At 36.3% G+C, this 15,738-nt stretch overlaps 1 protein-coding gene across 26 annotated transcripts in view; it reads left to right on the top strand.

Annotated features, from left to right (window-relative positions):
- The window catches only part of TRIP12 (thyroid hormone receptor interactor 12), a 147,086-nt gene that overhangs the window by 64,873 nt on the left and 66,475 nt on the right, over positions 1-15,738 (top strand). For all 26 annotated transcript variants that reach the window (XM_049101348.1, XM_049101357.1, XM_049101355.1 and 23 more), the window contains 2 exons: positions 12,462-12,567; positions 15,345-15,481. In XM_049101348.1, the coding sequence (XP_048957305.1) occupies positions 12,462-12,567; positions 15,345-15,481 (243 nt within the window). The remainder of the gene's footprint in view (positions 1-12,461; positions 12,568-15,344; positions 15,482-15,738) is intronic.

Here is a 15,738-nt window from a genome sequence, read left to right as displayed (position 1 = left end):
GGCGGAGACAAAGGCAGAGAGAGAAGCAGGCTCCATAGAGGGAGCCTAATGTTGGGACTCAATCCTGGGACTCAATCCTGGGACTCCAGGATCACGCCCTGGGCTGAAGGCAGACAGACACTCAACCACTGAGCCACCCAGGCGTCCCAGAAATTGAATATCTAAGACAGAAGCTATATTCAGCAACCTTTTGAGAAGGAAGGGTTGATAAATCCCAGCCATGGATCAGTTTAAGGTAGAACTATTTTTAGATTTGGAAGATCTTGATTTGAAGTTATCTCTTTATAGTTTTGTGAGGTTGGGCAAATCATGCAACTGTAGTTAGAATAGCAACCTAATTCCTTATCTTATTTGTAAAAGGAGAATATTCATTATGTGAAGCATAAATAAATGAATATATGTGAAAATAACTTCATAAAATACCATATTAACATACAATGCTGATTTGAGAGTAATTGCCATGTATTTGAAGGATTCTTTATGCATGAGGAATTTCCCCCCACTCCCCTGCAAACATCAGCACATGGGGGCATAGTTAGTTAGATTCAGTGGGTAGAGGTTGAGAGGCAGATTTCTGATGAGCATATCTCAAGGAACCAGAATTTGTAAATTATCCAAAAAATGGAGTAGGCCACTTTGTGAAATAGAAAGCATTCCAAGTTGGGTAGATGATGTTTTCTTCACCTTTTAAGAATTGATGAACCTCTCAATTAGAATATGATATGTTTTCTAAGGTAAAGAATCATCGATAGAGTTGGTCATTGAAACGTCATCATAAATTGTTTCCAAATTGTAGGAGTCATTTCCCATGGTCAAATACTACTGGAGGAGATTTAGGATTACATTAATACATTGAAGGCTGTGGGAAATAATGGTAACTTCTGCTTCACCTAGTGTTTTACAGATTTGCTTGACCATCTTGGGAGACAGCAGTGGTCTGAGAAAACTTTGATGGGAAATGATAAAATACATTTATTTAGTCAACATATTTAAGCAGGAAGACCTTTCCCAGTGTGCTGTTTCAGCAACTGTTAACAGAGTTCCTGGTGAGGAATTAGGGCTGGCAGGACTAGTAGGGAAACAGCTACTTTTGTGATAGGCTTCCTAAAGCTCTGTGGCTTGCCAGCTGCAACTGATCAAAATAGCTCTGAGACAAAGATCACACTGTATCAGTTGATAGAAGTCTTGAGAGTACCCCAGAAAGAATAGTGTTATGTGACAATTTTTAATATGCATTGGGAAATTATTCTTGCCATCTGTTTAACATAAACAAACAGATATTTTCAAATTTAAGTAGCATAAATGTAAAACCAGTGGGGCAATGCAATGATAACACATGATTTTTGAAAATATTTTTATATTTTAATATATTTAAAAATGTTTTTGTAATTAGTATGCTTCAAGATCTGTTTTGCTAACTTCAATTAAAAAGAAACTAATCTTGAAGTAATAGGACTGTATCAGAGTATGTAGTGTCTGAATAGTAGGAGGTGATGGATGGCATAGTAATACAAGAAAGTGTATGATCAAAATCTGAGCTGTTATGGAACTTATTTATGGAAAAATTACTTTTAAATTTTTATATGTCTACTTTGTGTCTATTTGTAGATCTGATTTCCTTTCATTATTTAAGTGTACATCATGTGCACATTATTAATAATAACCTAGTCAGCAATAGTTAAAAGCTTATTCCAGCTTGAGTTTCATGTTCTTCTGGTGACTTGCATGCAGCCTGTGGACATTATTAGATCTAGACAAGAACCAGGCAGATGCAGAATTCTGGGAGGGGTAATTTGAGATTAGGACTCTATCATCAGTCTGAGACTGAGAGGTGATTCTTTGTATCCCTAGCGTAGAGGGAAGAAATAAGAATGTGTTGAGCAGGAGAGAATTTAAGAGTTTAAGAGTTTAACTGTTGGTTTCACCTAAAGTCTTATAGGGACATCCACAGGGAGTTTAAATAATTAAATTATCTTTTCACCTCTTGAGGTATTGCCTGAGGAGTTTAAAAGGGAAAAGGATTGAGTGTTGAGAGTTTTTCTTTATTGTAAGACAGCTGCTAAAAATAATTTAGCAATTTAAAGCTATAGTAATTTTAATATGTAAGTACTTTGAAAAACTACCAACGATTCCTAATAATTTTGAGGATTTAAAAAATAAATTAAATTTAGGAAAATAGGTCACCAAATTAAAAAAGAATCCTGAATGGAAATAAGTATCATTGACCTCTTTGTTCACAAGGCTTTATTTTCACATTTTATTTTTTTAAAGATTTATTTATATTAGAAAAATCACAGGTGCCCACCAGTGTGGGAGAGGCAGAGGGAAATAGGGGGCAGCGCAGAGTCCCCACTGAGTGGGGAGCCATATATGGAGCTTGATCTCCAGACCTGGGCTGAGATTGAGAGTAGGATGCTCAAATGACTGAGCCACTCAGGCCCTACAGAAGGCCTTTATTTTACATCGCAAATTTAAAGAATCATAGTATTTTTGTACACCAGGTCAGAATCATAATTAATTTAGCCAAGTTACATTTTACTAAAGTTACACATAAGTTTTAAAAAACAGCAGTTTTCCCGCCACATTGTCCTTTCCCTTTGCTGATTATTTTGGTATTTATTTCCATACTTACAGATTATGTGCTTATATGTTTATTGGTTGGGTTTTTTCAGTTTGAGCACTATTGCCTGCCCTTTATGAAAGAGTTATTATATCTCTGTACCCACAAATAGCATCATGTGTACACTTCCTCTCTGCCCAGTCATGATCAGTGCCCAATGTTTGGATGGATGCATAAGTACCATTTACAGAGTCGGAGGGTACTTTTCTTATATATTATTTTCCTGATTTAAACCATTATTTTGTTGACGATGTTTTCCTTTTCTGTATATCCATTACTTCAAACTCCTTAGTAATTGTCTAAATCTTTTCTCAAGCTGTCTACTTCCTTTTGTTAAATTGTCCTGAAGAAATAAGGCTGCTGGTGGCTGCTCTTTAATGCCTACTTCTTGGCTTTTATTTAGCCTCGCTATTTTCTTCAGAGCTTTCTGTTTTCAAATCCCATGTGTCTTTTCCTTGTTTACTATTTTGTTTTGATGGAATGTTTCTTCCACTTGCTTTCTAAGAAAAAATGCTTATGAGATTCTTAAAAGCTTTTCTATTGTTTTCAGATTTTGAATGTCTGAAAGTATACAGCCTTGGTACTTGTTTGATTGGTTATAGAGTGCTTGATTATACATTATTTTTCTTACAAATTTTGAAGATTCACATTATTTTTAAGCTTTCATTACTGGAAACATTTTGATTCCTGATCTATTGTATATATAACCCATTTTTCTGGAAGTTTGCAGATCTTTATCTCCATTATTTAGACATAACATTGATACTGCCACAGCTGTGGATTTGGTCTCATTTCTTGTTAGGGTCACCAGCAGTCCTGGTTTCACTTGGGTCTGAGATATTCCCCAAGACTCAGGACTCAGCCTTAAAATGAGGGTTAGAGCCAAGCAAACCAGAATTCTTGTTTACTGTATCCTTGTTTCTTTTCTCTTTCTAGATCTATTATTTTGGATGATTGTCCTCTTGGAAAGTTCTGATGTTTTCATTCTGGCTTTGCTTTTTTGTTCTACTTTCTGGTAGATTTCTTCAACTTCTTCCAGCCTTTCTATTGATTTTTTTTTCTTTTGTTTTTATTTTCAAGAGGTTATTTTGTCCTCATTTTCTTTTTATTATGGATGCATTTATTTGGAGGACATTAATGGTTAGTTTTACATGGTCCTCTTGAAGTGTCTTTGGGGAGGAGGATTGGTTTGGTTTCGATTTTCATACTGGGAATTTTTCTCAGGTTTTGGTAATTCCTGTTGGTTTCCTCATACTCAAGTGTTGGGCAACCAAAAACCTAATCTGTAGGCTCCAAGCACATAGAGGAGATTTCACTGAAACCCATTCTCTAGTGATCTGGTTGGGCTAGTCATTACGAAACATCTTCTATCATTATTTTTAGATTTTTTCCTTTGGTGAAATTCCACAGAGAAGATTCCTTTACACTCTTTCCTATAGGTAAAAGCTGAACTGACCGAGATCTGGGGGCCGAGCAGGAAAAGAGGCCTGGGAAAGAGGCCATCTGTCATCTAATCTATTTATACCTGATCCCCCTCCCCAGCTCTCATTTTGGTATGGCGCACCTAGATACAACTGTGTGCTTGAATGGAGAATTTCTTTTTCCTGAAGAATAGAGGTCTTCTGTTTTGCTGGGTCAGCAGAGAGACAGTTATCCAGCTATGCAAATGGGGGAGGGGAAGTTAGGGTTCTGACTGCTTTATAAACAGCCTGTCAACCAATACTCAGTTTTTATTCCAGAGTCATCCCATTGACTGGTACCATCAATTCCTAAACCTTTGTGGGATTCTGAGTGTCATTCTCCTTGATAATTTTATCTGTTTTCTACTTTCGGTTTTCTGGAGTTTCTAGGACTGGAGTTTCTACTTTTCATCTTAAAAATTATGTTGTGATAGTGATCTCTTCCATTCTTCTCATCCTTATGGATTTATGCTTTGGATTCTCTTAATGTGAGTTTACTGGAGTTTCTGGAGAGGGTATAGGAGTGATTGCATGTGTCCAGTTGTCTTTAGCCAGAAGGCGCGTACTTTTGTGTATATGCGCATACTTTTTCAAAATTTGGAGCTTGTTCTAACTCACAGTAGAGTGCCCATTATAAGCCAGACTCCATGCTAGACATGTGACATACATTAAATTTTATTTTATGACCATAGAATAAGGTAGTATCTGTATTATAGGTATGAAGAAACCAAAGTGCTTTATTTGTCTCAACACTATACCTTTTTCCTTTCAAAAAACCGAGTTTATATCCTTTGAATGGCTGTAAGTGGACATATCCTAATTTAGCTCATTCCCAATTAATGGGCATTTACATTGTTCTAAATATTTTTGATTGACTAGAGCTTTGTGATTTACATCATTATCTCGTTAGATTTCTGGTTATGTTCTTTTAAAATATTGATATATATTTTAAAATTGCCTGTAGAAATATGTGAATTTACATTCCCACTAGTAGTATAAAATGCCAATCTGTTCATATACTTATTAGTTAAAACTATTTAGTGTTCCTGCAGTTTTTTTTTTTTTTTTTTTTACCATACTTGTGTTTATTTTACCATTCTCTATTACTGGACATTTAGCTCTCTTCCAGTATCTCATTATTAAAAATAATGCTTAGATGAATATCTTTGCACATTTCTAATGTGTTTAATTTGTATTGCCAGATCAATGCATGAAACTGCCATGCATTGACTAGAAAATAAAAACTTGGCTTAGAAAATTCCATTTGGGATTTAGCTTACTGTCATCTGCAAAACTCATCTTTTATTGTTACTGAATGATTTTAAAATAAACATCAATGATCCCTTTTTAATATACTAGGTTATTTTGCGTTTTGTGAGTTTATTTTTGGCAGTGTAGCCATTAATAAGGATGTATACTTCATACTTGAAAGTAGATAGCAACATCAAGTTGTTTTTTTTTTTTTTCTTAAGAAACACCAAGTTATACCAGGTTCTCATGGTTCTGTTTTGGCTGAAGGAGTCAAGATCTAGTTACTGAAAATATTCCCACTGTTAGTTAATTCTCTTTATTGGGTCTCCTTTTTAAGTAGAAAAAAGGCCCCATTGCATGATTCTAAATTGAACTATTCATGTGTAATAGTACTCATGTTATTTGGTGTATTTTTTCCTTTTATGAAGAAAAACCAAGTCATTCTGGATACTTTTTGAAACAGATTCAACATGCAAATAAATGGATAATTGATAGCTTTTAAAAATATATAAACAAATTGGGGATTTGCATTTCAAAACCCAACCTCCCCCAACCAATCCTAATCATCCTTTGATACTTTTTAAATATAAATGAATTGTAGCCATTTTGAATACCCTGTTTAAAATAACTGGTATGTGTACCTTATTCACTAGTTCGTCTACTGTACCATTTTAAGATGGAGGTGTGTTTGTTATCTGTGGGAGTATTACAAAAATGATAAGTCAAAAAAAAGATGATAACTAATTCTAGAAAAATCAATACTTGGAAATGATATTTAGCTCAGGTCTTCTTTAATACAAGGGATTTTATTTTGATTTGAAACTCTGTTGAGTCCATATTACTGTTCTTCCCTTTTCTTTTCAAAGTCCAGGTCAGTAATTATTATTATTTTCTTTATAGGCCTATATAGTAAATATTTTAGACTTAACTGACCATATATAGGGCTTTTTTTTTTTTTTTTTTTTTTTAAGATTTTATTTCTTTGCGAGAGCACAAGCAGGACAGGGGGAGGAGGAGAAGGGAGGGTGTCCGTGCTGAGTACCAAGCCCGATGTGGAGCTTGATCTCATAACCCTGAGATCATGACCTGAGCCTAAGGCAGACGTTAACCAACTAACTGAGCCATCCAGGTTCCCCCAAATACAGTTTTTGTCACCTATTTTTATTTTTAATAACTCCTTAAAAGTGTAAAAACCAAGCTAGTACAAAAACAGGTCGCCAGTTGGGTTTTGCTCCTAAGCAGTTTGTCAACACTTAGCTTAGACTAAAAATTTTAATATAATTGCATATTATTTAAGGTATATGTATTACATGATATATGTAGTATACACACACAAACACTGATCAGTTCATAGGACTGGTAAAGCCTGTGGATTGGCTAATGATAGGCTTGACTGGATCCAGGAGCTCAAATAAAGATGACCCTGTCAGTCCCAAGCCTGTTATGGCTCTCTCATCATCTCCTCTCCTCCCCAAAGATGTTATCCAGTCATTTATGTATTAAATTGTAAGAAAGTCCTTGGATCATATGCCTATCTTTGAATAAATCGCTATTACAGAGGCAGGCTTGTAATTGGCTATGATGATAATAGTCCCACTTCTGTAGTGTGAGTGTACCATGAATGGGACTTCCATCAGTATCATCTGGAGAAAGGGGTAGGAGAGAGTTCCCAAAAGAATTTTTAAAAACAAAGGGTGTTCATAAAAAGGGTCCTGGACATTATACAGTAGATGTCTACTTGATCAGTTTTAAAGGTTACTTTAAAATGAATATGTAAGTTGGAGTATAAAAACGTTCATGTAGTGGATTCAGTCATTATTCACTGAATAAAGGTGTTAGGTCAGTCTCTCCCTCACCTTGCCCGATTTTCAAACAACCTTATCTAATACATTGATACTCAGGTTTGTTTTCACTATATAACAGAAGTAATCTTTAAGAAATTGGAACGCTTATTTATTACATTGTTATTTTATCTTATGGGGCTAAATTTTTGTGTCACTATATGTATAAACCATATCAAAGATTAGCATACTAATTTAATTCATGAATTAAAAATAGAATAAAAGTATGGCAGTGAGTATGTATTGTCTGATTGTCTATTGCTACTTTTAAAGTAACTTAAGGAATTAATAGTGAAAACCGTACCTTTCTAGGATTAATATTGTTCCTCCGCGGGTTATTCTTGTGCTGAGATAGGCAGATAATGATACTCATGTTCATTCCTCCTGCAAATTACAAAATTGGAATCATTTCACAGTATTGTAATGCAAAGAGAAATACCTTTAAAAGTTTGAAGTGGAGAAGAAAAATTACTATATAAGTAGAAGGCACCAAGATCATAGCTATTTTTTTTATTAGTAAGGACCCAGAGGAAAAAATAAGGCCCTCAATCTGCGCATTCTTTTAAGATGTTATGTTTTTAGAAATCCAAGGTTAGAGCTTGCATAAGAGATTTAGTTATTTCACATTTTGTATTTCCTAACTTTGCAAAAGAACTAATGTTTTTACAAAAGATGAAGTTCTGAACTTTGAGTAAATTAGTTGTGGGTTAGGAATACTTGTACCCTTCCCCAACCCCCCGAAAGAAATCACACAATATATTTGTAGGAATAATAATAATAATAATGTCAAGAGCTTTGATAAAAATACCTCTACATTAATACCGAACTTCGTTACACGGAGCCTTCATAGGCATTAATTTATTAATCAGATCAGTATTCTAGATGTTTCTCATAGTGGCTTCATAAAAATAAATGATTAATGCAGCAAAACTGCATTAATGCATACAAAGCCTCTGCATGTGTGTGGGGGTGTGTGCGCGTGTGCATGCGTGTGTCCCCATGCACATGAATTTTAATTTGTTTTCAGTGGGGTGGTGGTTTATACTTAAATTGTGTCCTCTTTTATTGAAATAATCTTTACTTGACCAGTAGAATGGAAGGAAACACATTTCGATTCTACAAAACTACTACAGTGTGTTTATATGAGAGTTTTAACATTTTCTAATTGAACCTGTAAGGCACAATACTAACTTTGCCAGAGGATATTGAATAATATCCTTTGCCAGAAGGTTATTGAAGCTGTAGTATATAGCCCCTGTTTTGGTTCAAAATAAACTTAGGAATTGTTTAGTTTAGATTATGCATCTTTAAGAAAGCCAGTTAATATTTTTTATGACTGAAAAGAATGAATAATCATAACTTTGTTTCTGAAAGTGCTTTTGAAAACTATGGCTAGTTTTCAGATTGTGAAGATAGTCTGTTCTGGCATTGCTGAATGGCCAAAACAAAGTTGAGCTATATCTGTTTTCTAGGCAGAGCTTGCTCTGCAAACTACTTCAGCTTTCCTTTTTCCCAGAAAGTTTGAGGTTTGTAATCTTCTAAAAAAATGTTTTAGACTTTTGGAAGAATTTATAGAGTTCTTCCAACATTTGACTTGATTTACTTAGGAAGACTGATAAATTCGTAATTATCAATCTTTACACTTGTGAGGTGTTTCCTTGTTCCAGTTCCTTCCTTGTTCCAGAGATACATGTAAAAGCTAGTTTTGTCTTCCATCCTGGGATTACAAATAGGGAAACCTCTTTTTCACTATGGAGCGTTATATATAATATCTCTTTTACCATGGGATTACCTTTCAGAAAGTAAAAATATTTGGGCTTATCTCTCCTAGTTTATCAAGCAAATGGAATCATGTCAAATAGCCTGATAGTCATTTTACATTGCAGCATGATTATAACAGCAGTTAAAAATACTTGTCTACTCTGTTGTTTTGGTTTTCCTCTGTCCTTCTTTCTCTTTTTATTTTTCTCTTATTTATTCCAGAGAGTGTGCATTGGGGAGGGGTAGAGGGAAAGGGAGAGTAGAGTATCAAGCTGACTCTACACTGAGCACAGAGCAGTCTTGGGGCTTGATCTCAGAACACCGAGATCACCACCTGAGCTGAAACCAAGAGTTGGACACTTAACTGACTGTGCCACCTACATGCCTTCTACTTTTCTGTAATTTAATACATTTCTCTTATAATTTAACACCAATGATGGAAAAAGAAATTGTGGCACATCCATTTAAAGGAATACCTCTCCACAGAGAAAGGAATGGACTACTAATCTGTGCAGCAACATGAAATTTCCAAAACACTGTATGACCCCATTTTTCTGAAATTCTAGAATAGACAGCAATGACAGACAAGCAGATCAGTAGTTGCCAGAAGAGTGGGCGAAGGGATTAATTGTAAGGGGGATGAAGAAACTTTTTAGAGTGATGGAAATGTTTTGTTCTGATTGATATGTTGGTTGTATGGGTCAGTTCATTTTTTCAAGTCCATATTGATCCTCATATTTATAAAATGAGTACATTTTTATCATAAGGGAATGACATTTGAATGAAATTGTTTAAAAGAAAGTGAAACACCTACGTCATGACTTAAGTGAAAGTATAACAGATTGATCAAGAAGTATACTGTCCCCTCAGAAGCAATATAGTAGTAGCCCACAATATGTTTAGTTGGATATCTTATTTTGAATGTCACTGGATAGATAAACATTTTTTACTAGTGTCCATTACTGTATCATGGTATGTATAGAAACATTTAGTGTCACATAAACTAATATTAGTGACAGTCATACAGGAGTTTTCATTTATTTTTTTTAAAAAGATTTTATTTATTCATGACAGACACAGAGAGAGAGAGAGAGGCAGAGACACAGGTAGAGGGAGAAGCAGGCTCCATGCAGGGAGCCCGATGCGGGACTCGATCCCAGGACTCCAGAATCATGCCCTGGGCCGAAGGCTGCGCGAAACCACTGAGCCACCTGGGGATCACCCATACAGGAGTTTTTAAAGTGCTTTAGAGGTGAAAACATCGGTGGGATGTTTTAAATAATGTGTGCTCATTTTTTCCCATAAAGTGTATATGTTTTTTAGTCTATTCTAATTCAGTTGCACAATTCAAATAGGTGAACATAATTTAATATTTTCTGAAACATTTAAAAATAATTTTCTGAATTTTTTTAAATGTTAAAGTGATGATAATTAGTTGAATATATTAAGCTAGTCTCATAATTTGTCCACATGTCATGTTCATCTTTCAGGTGACAGGATGTGTGTCCAGACAAAGATAAAATAGTGTAGGGGCATTAGGCATTGGTTCGGGATCACATTAAGTAATTCTGGTGATATGTTATGTAGGAAATCAATCTAAAAACAAAATTGAGGGGCACCTGGGTGGCTCAGTGGGTTAAGTGTCTGTCTTTGGCTCAGGTCATGATCCCTGGGTTCTGGGATCAAGTACCCTGCCTGGCACCCTATTTGATGGGAAGCCTGCTTCTCCTTTTCCCTCTGCCTGCAGCTCCCCCTGCTTGTGCTCTCTCTCTCTCTGTCAAATAAGCAAAATCTTTAAGAAATATAAAAATAAATAATTAAAAAACACAAAATTGAAATTTAAGAAACCCTTAGGCCAATCTTCTTTCCCCACTTTTTGTCCCTTTTATGTCAGTTTCAGGAGTCTTGGATAACCTTTCACAAAAATTACTTTGGGGAAAAAAATGTCTTGAAAGGTGTTCAGATCTCTCGATTGCAATGTCTGTCTGAACATAGATTTTTGTCCTTATAGCTTGTTTAGTGGTTAAAGATTTTTTAATAGTGTGCTTTTCATTTAACAATTTTGATTTTATATATATGGTATAGGGACCGTCCTAAGTTAAATGAACTGAAGTTTAAAATGAAGCATCTTGGGCAGCCCGGGTGGCTCAGCGGTTTAGTGCTGCCTTCGGCCCCGGGGTGTGATCTTGGAGACCCAGGATCAAGTCCCACATCGGGCTCCCTGCATGGAGCCTGCTTCTCCCTCTGCCTGTGTCTCTGCCTCTCTCTCTCTGTGTGTCTCTAATGAATAAATAATAAAATCTTTAAAAAATTAAATACAAATAAAATGCATCTTAAAGGGTCAGGAAGATGCCTAGAATCTTTTTTTTCATCTCTTACTCATACGCTTTACTGGTGTTTTTAACAAAATCAAGACTAAGAAATTTCTGATCTTCCACTTTGAAGGAGTGAAATGATCAAAAATTAAAAGTTCCTGGGGAAAGCACCTGAGTGGCTCAGTTCATGATCTCAGGGTCCTGGGATTCAGCCCAACTTTGGGCTCCCTGTGCATCAGGAGTCTGTTTCCCCCTCTCCCCTTTTCGTGTTCTCTTTCTCAAAGAAAGAAATAAAATCTTTAAAAAAAAATTTCCGGGAGAGGGGGGCGGGGGGGGGGGGGGAGACAAGTGACTTGGAGAATTGTTAGGATTATGTAATTAGTCTCTGAAAAAAGGAAACACTCTTTAAGGTGATGCTGTAGTTGTCATGGAAATAAAGTTTTTCACTTGGAGGCCTTTCGCTATTAGAGGTCTTTGTGTAGATAGAACACACCACCCATTCTGTCATCATGTAGGATAACATCTTATGGGTGAGGGGGAGGGTGAACCAATGCTCTGGCCTCCCCCTTGTTTATGAAATAGTAATAAACTTCACTTAATTCCTGTATCTTTTTAGGATCTGTTAGCCCTATGCAAGGTTTTAGTTAGTAGTTTCCAGAATAACATGTAGAGTGTATTCAATTGACTTTTCCCCCTAATTATTCCATTAACCTGTACACTGGACATTCTAATAATGCTCCAGTGTATTTTCCATGCCAATGGAGCAGTGTAAAAAAAAGAAAGCATTTTGTTCTCTCGTAGTCTTAATTGGTGATCTTTGTATAAAACAGATGAAATGGGACAGTTAAAAGTGTAGTAAGGTGCTAATGAATGAAAATGATAAATAAAAAATTTTAAATTTAGTACAGCCTTGAAATACAGAGTAAATGCAAAAAAATTCTTAGCTTTAGTTAGTGGAGGAGTAGAGAGATTAGGAATGTTTAAAGGGGAAGTTATGAGGGGAAAAGGACCGACCGTCACTTGTGATGTAGGATAGCTCAAGGTAAGGTGGGGGCCAAGCAGGATTTATCCAAATACCAGATAGACAGAATTTTAGCAGATTGCTAGGGAGGCCTTGGAAGATGCAGTGGGCTTTTGACCTGAAGAATTTGGTAGTTCTTAATTTATGCTAACTTATTTTTTAAAAATGTGCTTTTGAATTTCACATGTATAGGTTTAAGAAAATCTACCAAGAAGCGCAGTGAATCCCCACCTGCTGAGCTCCCCAGTTTGAGGCGGAGCACACGCCAAAAGACCACGGGCTCCTGTGCTAGTGCCAGGTAAATCATATTGGGTTTTTCCAGTTTATGATCCAGTTCTTTATCTTCTGCTCAGCTTTCATCAGAATCCTTCACTTTCTGAGTTTTCAAAAATTACTGAAATTTTCACTTGAGTATCCAGTATAAATGAATTCTCCCCAATGTTTATTTACCTGTTCTTGTTAAATATAAATCATGCTGTTTTACTCTTACCCTCTACCTTTTCCTCTGCTGTTAAATAATTTTCACAGTTATTGCCAATAGTTGGACATCTGTTTTCAGAGTTCCAGTTGGCCAATAAATCTCTAATGAGCATCTTCATGCAGATTTGGGTTATTTTTTTAAAGGTAGCTAAATTTCCCAATAGTGTGATTAATGGATCAAAAGGGATGCCTGTTTTAATGGCTGTAATATTGTCTAATTAGTTTCTGAACGTGTTGGCACCACCTGAGTTTAATGGATAAGGGGGAAGAGATGTACTTGATTTTCATTCTGTATTATGACACCTACCCCTCGAGGAATGTCAGTGTCTTGTGCGTGCTTTCATGGCTCCCAATTCCTGTTTCCCCCCACTTGCAGTTTTGGATCTCATTTTCAGAAAATCAATTGCCTTTGATATGATAGTTTGTTATTTCAGGTACTTTTATTAACTGATTTGAGAATCTTAGGTTAAATTTAAAAAATCCTTAAAAAAAAATTTCCTCACATTTTCAGGTGTGTCAGTCACTCACACACCCTTGTGTGGTTAATTACTCACAGCTGGGTAGGACTTGTCCCCTTTTCTGTGGTGTTTGTTCGTTTTTCTAAGTGTGCCAAAAACCAGGGATCAGGCCCAAATGATTTCAGTTTGTCTTTCCCCTACTTTTGGGTGAGCTGAAAGGTGTTTTAGCTCTTCTCTTGTTTCTCCTCTAAGATAAGCGACCATGACTGCTCTTGGTGGTAGGTACAATAGTGACATAAAGAAACCATATGACTAGTTGCAAGTCATCAGAAAAGGACTCCTGCCACTTAAATCTCTACTTTTCCACTTATTTTCTATCTGGATTGTTTAAAATGTTACTTAAAATATGTGGAGTTCGTGTACCTGTTTGCTTTTGAGCTTTCTTGGCAATAGTTTTACAGGAACTCAGAAAATTTTATAGTTCTTCACAGCTTTTGTCTCATTGTGCGCTACATTTGAATCTGGTTTGCCCAGAGTTTATAATCTGCGATACAAACTGAATTCACCATAGTTGAAAATTAATTTTAAGTTGATGTGAAGTCAAGTAATCTAGTAGCCCTTCTTTGCTGCCTCCTTTCCTCCTCCTCATGACCCCTTTCTTAGTGCTTGTGAAATTACATACAGTTTACATGGTCATACTCTATACAAGCTGTCTAGCCACCTGCCTGGAAGGCTCTTCATTTCAAACTTATTCTGAACTAGTTGTGATTCCTCTTAAATGTAGTACTTTCACATCCTGCTTCAGCTGTATCTTCATCTCTCTTTAGACCTATAATAGTTCTTGAGGACAGCAACCAAAGTGTTCAGTGCAGTGTGTGTCACATGATTCGTGCAAGTTGAATATTAAGTAGCTGAATTAATTTGAATCCCACTAATTTGTAGCTTGGTAAATTGGGGCTGGGGTGAGCTATTTCTGTGGAAGAAAAAATTGGCTAAGCAAATCCCTGTGTAGGGAGAATTTTTACTACTTAGAACCAACTCTTCTAGTACTCCTTGGTAATTCAGAGCCTTCAATCATAGGTCACTTATGCCTGCTGCTTTTTTGTTGTTTACTGACCAGCATCTAATTCTGCAGCAGGGATCCCTGGGTGGCGCAGCGGTTTAGCGCCTGCCTTTGGCCCAGGGCGCGATCCTGGAGACCTGGGATTGAATCCCATGTCGGGCTCCCGGTGCATGGAGCCTGCTTCTCCCTCTGCCTATGTCTCTGCCTCTCTCTCTCTCTCTCTCTCTCTCTCTCTCTCTCTCTCTGTGATCATAAAAAAAAAAAAAATTCTGCAGCAGTTTGAGTTTGGTCTAAAACATTTCCTTAGTAGAGTGTTTCTTCATTTCCTAAGGTAATTCAGAGGGCTGCTATTTAAACAATAGCAAGTTGTAATTATTTGGGGGAAATCCTTTGTTTTTATTTTATTTGCTGACTGATTTCTCTACTAAAATAGAAAAAAAATCATCATCAATAAAATGTAATTTGCTTCATGAGAAATGACTGACCATTCTTTCCAAATTATGCTGTGACTTAATCCTCAGTGTCATCTCTATGTATTTCTAAATGGTAAATATTTTTTAAAGGATGGAGCGCTTATTCATTATTAGGGTAGTTCTTTCTTTGGTGATTTAACTTATCTGGGACTTTGGTGATAGGAATTTCTCCCACCTTTTCCTCTTCTTAACTCCCCGCCCCCCCCTGCCCCAACACACATTGTCAAGTGTAAAGTCTGTATATTGATCCACTATTTAGCCTAGAAGTAGAGATCTATTTTAAATGAGTTCTCTCAGCAGGAGTCACTTTTCCATTTAAAGTTTAAAAACATTTAAACATTTGAAGTGTTTAAAAATCATTTCTGTCTGTAAGGATGACAACAGCTCACAGCACCACAAAAGCATGTATTGTGACCGCCATGTAACTTGGAAGAATTTTAAATATACAAAGTCTTAGTTGTTACCATAATGATTTTCTGCAACAATTTCTATGTAAAAAGAAGAAACTGGCTTTGTGCTCCATGCATTGGAGCTTTGTGCTGTGTGGACATTGCTCCTGGTCACTGGTAGTGCTGCCTCTGATGGGACTTTTCTGTTGTAGTCGGCGAGGCTCTGGCCTGGGCAAAAGAGGAGCAGCTGAAGCTCGTCGACAGGAGAAGATGGCGGACCCTGAAAGCAGCCAGGAGACCGTGAATTCTTCAGCTGCACGGACAGACGAAACTCCCCAAGGAGCTGCAGGTAGCTTGGCACTTTGGAGCCTTAAAATGCATTTATGTATCTTACCGATTTGGTTCAAGATAAATTACCTTGTGGGCATGGCAAATAGAATGCAAGAGAGGGGACAGAGGTATACTCAATGTTACCATCAGATGAACTTTTTGTTCTTTTTTGTTTTACTTTACAGGTTTGGTTTTTTTGATGAGTTGGATTCATTTGTTGTTTTTGATTTCTATTTCTTTTCCAAAACCATGTTTATACTAATTACATTCAAAGGG

The sequence above is a fragment of the Canis lupus genome, chromosome 25, assembly GCF_003254725.2.
Source record: "Canis lupus dingo isolate Sandy chromosome 25, ASM325472v2, whole genome shotgun sequence".
Classification (NCBI taxonomy): Eukaryota; Metazoa; Chordata; class Mammalia; order Carnivora; family Canidae; genus Canis; species Canis lupus.
This window is presented reverse-complemented; position numbering and strand designations above follow the sequence as displayed.